The 9,648-nt window shown below is 53.9% G+C and overlaps 1 protein-coding gene across 1 annotated transcript; it reads right to left on the reverse strand.

Moving 5' to 3' along the window:
- Window positions 1–767: 767 nt before the first annotated feature.
- Window positions 768–4,330, reverse strand: PNMA8B (PNMA family member 8B). The gene has a single exon (XM_003406697.2). The coding sequence runs from the start codon at window positions 4,328–4,330 to the stop codon at window positions 2,384–2,386; it is 1,947 nt and encodes a 648-aa protein (XP_003406745.2). The 3' UTR covers window positions 768–2,383.
- Window positions 4,331–9,648: the final 5,318 nt, after the last annotated feature.

Raw genomic sequence — 9,648 nt, forward strand, 5'->3', positions numbered from 1 at the left:
GGAGGGAGGTGGGCCATGGGCCAGGATAAGGGGTGAGGGCCAGGGGCCAGGAGAACACAATTGGATAGAAGCTGGGAAAGGCAGCCGGGGAAGTGAGCTAGGGAAGATGTGGGGGCGGGGGCTGTTAAGATACATTTGGGTAGAAGGTCAAGGTTTTGTGCGAGAGGAGGAGGTGGGAAGGGGTAGAGGTTGGGCCTGGCAGAGGGCATCTGGGTGGGGGCCCGGGCAGGGGGCTGGGCTGAGCTGACACCCCAGTTATAGTGAGCCCAATAAGAGGGCTGGGCTGGGGTTACAGTCCACAAAAGACCCCAGGAAGGACTCAGGGTGTCCAGAGGTATCTAAGGAGACAAGGATTGGGCAATACAGCCAGGAGGGGCTGGGAGGGTGGGCTAGAGGAGACCAGGGACTGGGGCAAGGGGAGGAAAGCAGATGGGGCAGAAGCATCTGGGTCAGGACCCCAGGAGGGAATGAGAGTGGTTATCTAAGGGTCCGAGGCTTGGGCACTAGAAGCAAGGAAGAGGCTGGGAGGGTGGGCTAGGCCCAGGTCAGCTCTGGGTGAAAATGGTGCTGGGTGGGCAGGGGCAGAGACCCAGCAGGGGGCACAGGCACTGAGGCACTGAAGGAAGCTGGGTGTGACTCAGCAACAGGCAGTCGCTGAAGTTCTGACCCAAGTCAGCCCTGTTGGCGCCATCGGTTGCCCATCCTCCCGTACCACCTCCCCCCAATCTGATCCCCCAGAAACAGCGAGACCACAACTTAATGCTGAATTTCTCTTTACTGAGGGTCAGAGATGACATGGTACACGAGGAGAGGAACCTACAAGTGCTACGTACGGGGAGAGTCACACAGGGCCTTTCTACCCGATGCCTCTGTCCCCAGGGTAGGAGCTTCTTCCGCAGCCCACTTCGGGATCTTCAGTGGGTGGGGGGTGGCTCCTGCACCCAGCATGGCGGCATCCCAGCACAGCACAGGCCCCGTCCTGGGGTCTGCACCTGGGTGTCCTGATGGCGCTCAGACAGTCCAGTTGGAGGCCCAGGACGCGTGGGTCCCTCTCTCCTTCTGAGGGACAAGGGATGGATGTCAAAAGGGCCTCTGGGTAGGATCGGTCTCCTCACTCCTGGGAATGGGACTGGGACACACACACACCCCGAGGGACAAGGGGCCTGGGGGAGGGCGCTGGTGGAGGTTGCTACTGAGGGAGCACAGAGCTTGGCAGGGGGCCAGCCAACACATCACACACGGGACAGACACAGGCTGAAGCATCAGCGTGGGACAAGGGGATGCTTCTCCCATAAGGACATGTCCTCCCAAAGATGGACACCATCATTGGGGCTCTGACACTGAGGCTCCACTCCTCACAGTGCCTTCCCAGTGTCATTCACTGGGGTGGGGGGACCCACATTGTCCTAAGTGGGAGAACAAATGCAGCTCAGCTGGGCTAGATGGCCCTGGTACTTGAGGGTGGGGAGCCATGGGACACAGAGGGCCTCAGCCAGTTGGGGGGAGTCAGCTTAGACATCTGGATTTGTGTGAATGCCCCTAAACTATTGAAAACATTGGCAAATACCAGAAATGTGGAGAAATGCTGTGCAGTCAGCCTGGGTGTCAAATTCAGCCTGGGGGGTACCCAGCACGGTCCTCGGCTGTGAGGAGGGTTCATTTGTCAGCATCAGAGGTGCCTCAGAGCCAGGGCTGTGCTGTGCCTCTTTCTTCCTCATCCTCCTCCCCTTCTCTCCCTCCTCCTTCCTCTCCCCTTCTTTGCTCAGCCTCACTCGGTCCTTCTTCTCTCCTCTCCCCTCCCCCACCTCTCCTCTCCCTCCCTCTCTCTCTCTTTCTCCATTCATCTCATCTCCCAGGTTGGAGGATCGGCCTTCAGTGCTCAGCTACACCCTGACACCAGATGCCAACTAGGCACAGCCCAGCCCCAGCCCCAGTCCCAGTCAGATGGAGAGGGGGGAGGGTGTCCTTGATCTTGGCCAGCAGCATGTGTCTGGAAGGATGGGGCACGAGCAAGGCCAAAAAGAACTCACTGCGCTGCCTGCCCACAGGTGGCTGGTGTCCCAGGACACACTCACCCTCTGCCACCCGGGGGGGCCCCACCAGTGCGACCTAAGACACCCTCACATCACGTGGGGCGCCGGTCCAGCTCCAAAGACCCAGGGGTGCCCCTTTCTCCTTTCCTTCCTCTGGAATTCCCACGGGCCTGTCTCGCGCTGTCTCCAAACGGGGGACTAAAAGGTATAGGTGAGCACCGGCGACACACGGCACAGGAGCGCAGAGATATAGGCGTGAAGCGAGAAGACAGCCCGCTGGAGAGGAGGAGGAGGGAGGAAGGAGGGGGCACAGTGCGGGGTCTGCTCCGCCTCCGCGGCTTTGGCTTATGCTAGCGGCACTTAGGGGGCAGCCTGCGGCCCCGACGCCCCTTCTTCCCGCGGGCAGACCGGGCTCCGTTGGGCGGATGACCCTTGGCCTCGCCTGCCTTCGCGTGGGGCCCGGAGGCAGGATTCGCCTTCTTCTTCTTGCTTCCTGCGCCATCCCCGGCCTTCTTCTCAGCAGTGGAGACCCGGCCGCGGCCTCGGCCCCCTGCTCTGCCCCCTGCTCGGGATTTGCGAGGCCCCACGGCGGTGGGGGTGGGGGTGGCGGAAGTGGATGTGCCGGACTGACCTAGGCTCCGGGCAGCTGTGCGCGCCCTCTTGGCCCGCGGCTTCCTGGACGCCCTCTCCTCAGGTCCGGACTCCTCGCTCTCTGTTTCCTCAGACCCCTCGGACTCTTCGTCCGACTCCGACTCCGACTCCGACTCCGACTCCGACTCCGACTCCGACTCTTTCTCTGACTCCTCTTCCGAATCCATGATCTCCCGGGCAGCCAGGAGAGCCAAGACCTCGCCCAGGTTGCCTTTGGCGTATTTGTACTTTCCGCACTCCCAGGTATTTTCTTTTTCCTCCTTCATCACCTCTGCCATATCCTGTGCAGCCAGGAGTGCCACCAGTTCCAGGAGGCCCCCCTCAGGTTCATCATCATCACCCCAGCCGCTGAGGAAGCTACGCTGGGCCTTCTTCCCTTTGGAAGGGGTCTCCGGCTCAGCCAAGGTGGATATGCATTCCAGAAGGTTCCCATCGTCTTTGGCCTTCCTCAGGACCATGGCATCCACCTCTCGACCAGCCTCTTCCACCTTCACGCGGGTGCCAGATGTGTCCTTGGACATGACAGACAAGACCTCAGGAAGAGCCTCCTTTTTGTCCTTCTTGTCACTCCAGCCCAGCGACTCAATCACAGACGCGATTTTTAACATCTCCTCCCGGGCAGAGGGGTCTGAGGGGTCAGTATAGGCCACGATGGCCACAAACTCAGGATTGTCCACCTCCTCTTCTTCTTGGTCCTCATTGTCCTGGGACTCACTTTCGGAAGTGTCACTGTCTATGGGCTCCTCATCCGATGTTTCTCTCACGGCCAGGAGCGCCACCAAGTCGGGGACGCCATTCCTGTCTTCTTTGATGTCCAAACTGATGGGCTCAGCCGAGGGAGGCTCTTTCTCTGTCTCCTTTTTCTTGGCTTTGTCCGTCACGGTCACCAGGGCCAAGAATTCGCGGGGCCCATCTCCCTCCTCAGCATCGTTCTGGACCGCCCACCTCTTAGCGAGCTCCCTGGCGGCGGTCTGGAGCGTGGCATACAGAGCCCTCTGGTCTTCGTCTTCGTCCGCCTCAATCTCCTCAATCACGATGCCCAGGCTCTCGTCGGAAGAGTCCTCAGACTCGCTCCTCACCAAGGTGTACGGCCGCCCTCCTCGGCCCCTCTTCTTGCCCTTCTTCGTCAACCTGTTGCCTCTGGCTCTACTTCCTCGACCCCTCCGGCCCCTCCTAGCCTTCCTGGCTGCACACGGAGGGGGCCCGGTGTTCCTGGCCACCTGCTCCAACCCCTGGGCCTGACTCTCCGGAACAGGAGGGGTGGGTGTGTCCCCGGGGGCCTTGGCCACTTGGGCCCGCATGGGCCTCTCATCCAGTAGCAAGCGTTTCATCTGCTTCAGGACTCGGGAGCCCTCTGCACGTTCCTTACACAGCACCCTCCACACCCCGTTCTGGCCCGGGATCTCCCAGGGGATGGCTGCGTGGTCAATGTCCTCCACAAACTCCACCAGGGCGGCCTTTGCCTTCTCCTTCCTCACCACCCTAGTGCTGCGCAACCGGAATGCGCCCAGGGCCATGAAGGCCGGCTGTAGGGCCGCCTCGACGGCCTCCTGCTCCAGGCCCTCAGGGATGCCGGTGACCAGCAGGGCCCGGCGCACGTCCACACCCAGCCCGCGGCACCAGTCCTCCAGGAGGCTCAGGGCCATGGTGCCGCCGCTCGGAGCCAATCTGGGCAGCAAGGAGCCGGCGGGCAGCCGCGGGCGTAGCGCGCTCCAGATGCCACCCGGAGCGCCACCTGCAGGCCAAGAGTGGAGATGCAGGTGATCAAGACAGCGGCAGGGCTGGGGCGCCCGCTGCCCCTTCGCAGGCTGTCCGGGACCCTTGGGGGCTTACGTGTCTGTGCTCTGGTCGGGCCCCAGGGAGGTGGCAGCCCGGCTCCGATCGGAGTCCCTGGGGAGCAGCGACTCCGTCCCGCTGGCCTTTGTCACTGCCACTGGCGCGCTGGGCTCGGCACCTCCGCCAGGTGCAGGGCGAGGGCGACGCTGCTGGCACCTGGAAAGGCGCCGGGGGTGTGAGCCGCCGCTCGCCCGCCGCTCCCGCCGCGACTGTGCGCGCTCCGCAGCGAAAATCTCAGCAGTTCCGCTGCGACGGGAGTGCGCAGCCTGCGCCTGCGCAGACAGGTCTCGCCCCCACACCAGCAAGTCCCCGTCTCCATAGCAACACTGCAGCCTGGAGAGGGGTCCGCGTCTGTGTGGCCTGAGTACCTGCTCTTAAAGGGCCCAATGGAAATAAGACTCATTCGCGGGGTATAGGCTCATTCTGTGTATACAGACCTCATTTCTGGGGTACAGGCTCATTCTGGTTATACCCGCCTCACTCCTGGGGTACAGGGTCATTCTTGGTATGCGGACCTCACTTCTGGGGTAAGGGCTCATTCTGAATATACAGACCTCATTTAGTGGGGCCAGGCCTCACTACCATGTATGCTCCTGTATTTGTAATTATACGGGCACATTGAAACCTGCTTTCTTCTATATGATTTGTACCTGTGTGAGATCCTCAATGAGAGAAGACTTGAATTCTTCAACAAATCTGCAGACTGATTCGTGTGAATGTCGTCACTGTTCTGAACACACATTTGCTTCACCATCCTTTGATCACCTAACTGTCCCTCTCTATGGAAATCAGGCGAGCCAAGGGGTTCATATCCCACCTCTATCACTTCCGGCCGTGACTCCGACACGTGGCGGAGATTCCCTAAGCCTCAGTTTCCTCCTCTGCGAAATGGCGATAACCAGTGTCCTGACCTCATAGAATTCTTATGGGGATTGAAGGGGATAATCCATGAAGACGTTTAGAAGAAAGCCTAGCTCATGGTTGGTGCTTCATAAAAGGTGGCTATGAGAATTATTTATAGAGAATTTATTGCAGTAAAACCTGCCAAAGTAAGAACCTGTGTAAGGTGGAAACCTGTCAGAGAAGGAAAACGCAACCAATTTCCACTACAAACAAAGGAAAGGGGTTAAGACTGCACCCTGTCAAAGGCGGACAACTTTCGAGGCCCGGAAGAGCAAGGCAATCTCATGGAGTTCCAGCTCTCACAGGTGTCAGTGTATTATCTAAGCATTTGTTGGATGGATGGATGGATGGACGGACGGACGGACGGATGGATGGATATATAGGAAATCAGAAAACGTCTCAGTTTTTTGACATAGGAAGAGAGTTTATATTGCAAAGTTAGCATGGCAACTGGGCCAGACCAAATGGCATCCTCACTCCCCTTCTCTCTCTCTCTCTGCAGCTCTTAATTTCCCTGCTCTCTAATAGAAATATAGTTGAGCCTAATGTGAGCCACGTAGATAATGTTACATTTGCTGGTGGTCATCTTCAATAAATAAAAAGAAACAGGTGAAATTAATGTTAGGGATCTATTTTCATCTATCCCAATATATACAAGATGTTATCCTCTAAACATGTCATCAATACGGTATAAAAAATTATTAATGTAATAGTATACATTCTCCTCTTGGTAGTAAGTCCCTTTGGAGCTGACACTTTTCAAGTGCTCAGGGGCCGCATGTGGCCATTGGGAATTTATTCTGAGGAATTCATTAGGAGTGTGTGTGTGTGTGTGTGCACGTGTGTGCATGTATAGCATAAGAATCAGCCACTGAAAACCCTACTGATCAAAGTTCTATTCTGATACACACGGGGTCACCATGAGTCGGACTCGACAGCAGCTAGTTTTTTAAATTCATCCCAAGGTTCTTTATAACCCTGCAAGACTGGAAAAGCAACAAGAAGCTGGAGACCTACCTCCAAAAAATTGTGGAATTATGTCTCTCAAAAAATATGTGCTGAAATCCTAACCCCTGAATCTAAAAATAATATACTGTTTGGAAATAGGGATTTTGTTTTGTTAATTCCATCCCAATTCTGCTCTTGTTCCTGTTGGCTGCCAGTCAAGTCAGCCCCTGACTCATGGCAACCCCAAGCAAAACAGAACTAAACACTCTCCCCGTGACTGGTTGCAGATCAGGCCGCTGTGATTCCACAGAGTTTTCATTGGCTGACTTTCAGAAGCAGATTGCCAGGCCTTTCTTCCTACTCCACTTCAGTCTGGAAAAAAAAAATTAGTCTGGAAGCCCCATTGAAATCCGTTCAGCATCACAGCAACACACAAGCCTCCACTGACAGGCAGGTGCACCGCTGCACATGAGGTGAACTGGCCGGGAATCAAACTCAGGTCTTCTGCGTGGAAGGTGAGAATCCTACCACCGAATCAGCACTGCCCCCTCTCCTCTTCTTACTTCTCCTTAATCCACATTTATTTGTGAAAAATATCTGTCTTCTTCATTCCATTTTCTAGCTGTTCTGTCCCTCATAGGGAGACCTCATTCATTCCTTCCCTGGTGGCGGGCATTGGGGACCTCAGCTGTGTGGAGATGCTGTCCCAGACGCCAAGCTGAGAATTAGAGACCCTTAGAAACCCACAGAAGATGGGCTTGGCGTGCAAGAAACTGAAGGACTCTGTGGAATTGCAGAAGCTCCAGGTCACGGACAGGCCTTGAACCCCTCACCCCACGAGCAAATGATTGGGAATGGGACTAGCCAGGCAGGGCACACCAAAATGTCCTGCTCAACCCCCCTGTGGGCCTCTGCCCTGGAGTTCTGGTCCCCCGCTTGGACCTACTGAGATGGGACCGGTGACGAGCCTAGCCACCCTCTCCCGAGGAACCATGGAAACAGCTGGAGAAAAGGGCACGTACAATGTTTTGCAAATTCTTCTTCCCCTCTCCCTGTGCTTGAGGAAGAGTCAAAAGGAGGGGGAAAGACTGCTCGGTAACTGGTAATGGCAATATTCACCAGCACAACAACTTCCACGTGTACAATTCAGTGACATCGATTATATTTTTCAAGTCATGTAACCATTCTCACTATCCTTTTCCGAATCATTCCACCACCATTAACATAACCTCAATGTTCTCCAAACAAGCACTTTCCCTTCCCCCTCCCTGCCATCACCGGTAACCACTAATAATCTTTGGTTTCTGTATGTTTGCTTATTTGGTTTAAGTGAGATCATACTGTCTTTGTCCTTTTTGAGACTGACTTATTTCACTCAGCATGATGCTTTCAAGGCTCATCTATGCTGCAGTAGTTTTTAACAATTTAAAAAAAAAATTTAAGAGGGCCTAAAAAGACCAAATAGGAGCCCTGGGGGCACAGTGGTTAAGAGCTCAGGCTGCTAACCAAAAGGCCGGCAGTTCAAATCCACCAGCTGCTGCTTGGAAACCCTATGGGGCAGTTCTGCTCTGTCATATAGGGTCACTATGAATTGGAATCGACTCCACGGCAACTGGTTTGGTTTTTTTTTTTTTTTTTTTTGGTTGACTGGTTAAGACCAAATAGTTAGAGGATCAGCACTTTAGAGAATACAAAGGCCTATCTCTAGCCGCCAGCCCCCCAATAAGAAAAAGATTGTTTTTTGTTTTGTTTTGTTATTTTTGGAGGGGTTGATTTTCCCTGGTGAGGTTATAATTGAATCATGGAAGTTTAGTGCGAGGCCGGATCGGCTCAGTCCACTGTCTTTCTGCTCCGCTCTCCTCAGCCTCTCCAGCCTCGTTGCCAGGGAAACCGGATCAGTACATCCTCAATGCGAAATTAATTTAACTCCCTTGTGCCTGAGTCGTGACAGTGGCATGCCTTTCAGAACATTTGTATCCCAGGAGCTGCTGACTCCCCCTGTTCCACAACTTAAAAATGTCCTTCCAGGAAGGACAACTCACAACACAGGGGAAGTTAGCTCAACTGTGCTAAACCAAAAGCTAAGAAGTTTCCTGAACACAACCAAGCACTTCGAGGGTCAGAGTAGCAGGGGCAGGGCTCTGGGGACCATGGTTTCTGGGAACAACTAGGTCAATTGACATAACAAATTTTATTAAGCAAAAGGTCTGCATCCCACTTTGGCGAGTGGCGTCTGGGGTCTTAAAAGCTTGCCAGCAGCCATCTAAGATGCATCAATTGGTCCCAGCCCACCCGGAGCCAAGGAGAATGAAGAACACCAAAAACACAAGGAAAACATTAGCACAAGAGACAAAAAGGGCCACATAAACCAGAGACTCCAACAACCTGAGACCGGGAGAACTAAATGGTGCCCAGCTATCACCAATGACCGCCCTGACAGGGAACACAACAGAGAGTCCCTGAGAGAGCAGGAGAAAAGCAGGGTGCAGAACTCAAATTCCAATAAAAAGATCATACTTAATGTTCTGACTGAGACTGGAGGAACCCCAGAAGATATGGCCCCCCCGACTCTCTGTTAAGCCAGAACTAAAACTATTCCCAAAACCAACTCTTCAGACAAAGATTAGACTGGACTATAAGACATAAAATGATACTGGTGAAGAGTGTGCTTCTTAGTTCAAGTAGATACATGAGAATAAATGGGTGGCTCCTGTCCGGGGCCGAGATGAGAAGGTAGAAAGAGATAGGAGATACACACATGGAAAGGGGGAGTGTGCTCTTACATCATAGGTATAGCAACTAGAGTCACATAACAATGTGTATAAATTTTTGTATGAGAAACTAACTCGAGCTTTAAACTTTCACCTAAAGCACAATTTTTTAAAAAATGCCCTTCTGTCCTCTTTCCCTTCTCTGATTTCTCCCTCATTCTGGGCAACTCTTCTCACTTTATCCATTTTTTTAAATAACTGCCCTTTTATTTTTAAGCATTTTTGCAAAACATGCATTGGTGTTTGGGAGCATTCCACTTTAAATTTACATAACTTGTCTGTTGTTAGCTGCAGGTGGAGTCGGCCTGACTTATGTGATCCCATGCACAACAGAACAAAATGCGGCCCAGTCCCGCGCCATTCTCATGATCGATTGCAGATTGGATACTGCGTTCCATGGGGTCTTTATTGGCTGATTTTCAGAAGCAGGGCCGCTGCGTGGGTTCCAGCCACCAACCTTTTTATTAGCAGCCAGCCGCCATAGCTCCTAAGAGGGGTTAGGACTT

Source organism: Loxodonta africana, chromosome 11 (assembly GCF_030014295.1).
Source record: "Loxodonta africana isolate mLoxAfr1 chromosome 11, mLoxAfr1.hap2, whole genome shotgun sequence".
Classification (NCBI taxonomy): Eukaryota; Metazoa; Chordata; class Mammalia; order Proboscidea; family Elephantidae; genus Loxodonta; species Loxodonta africana.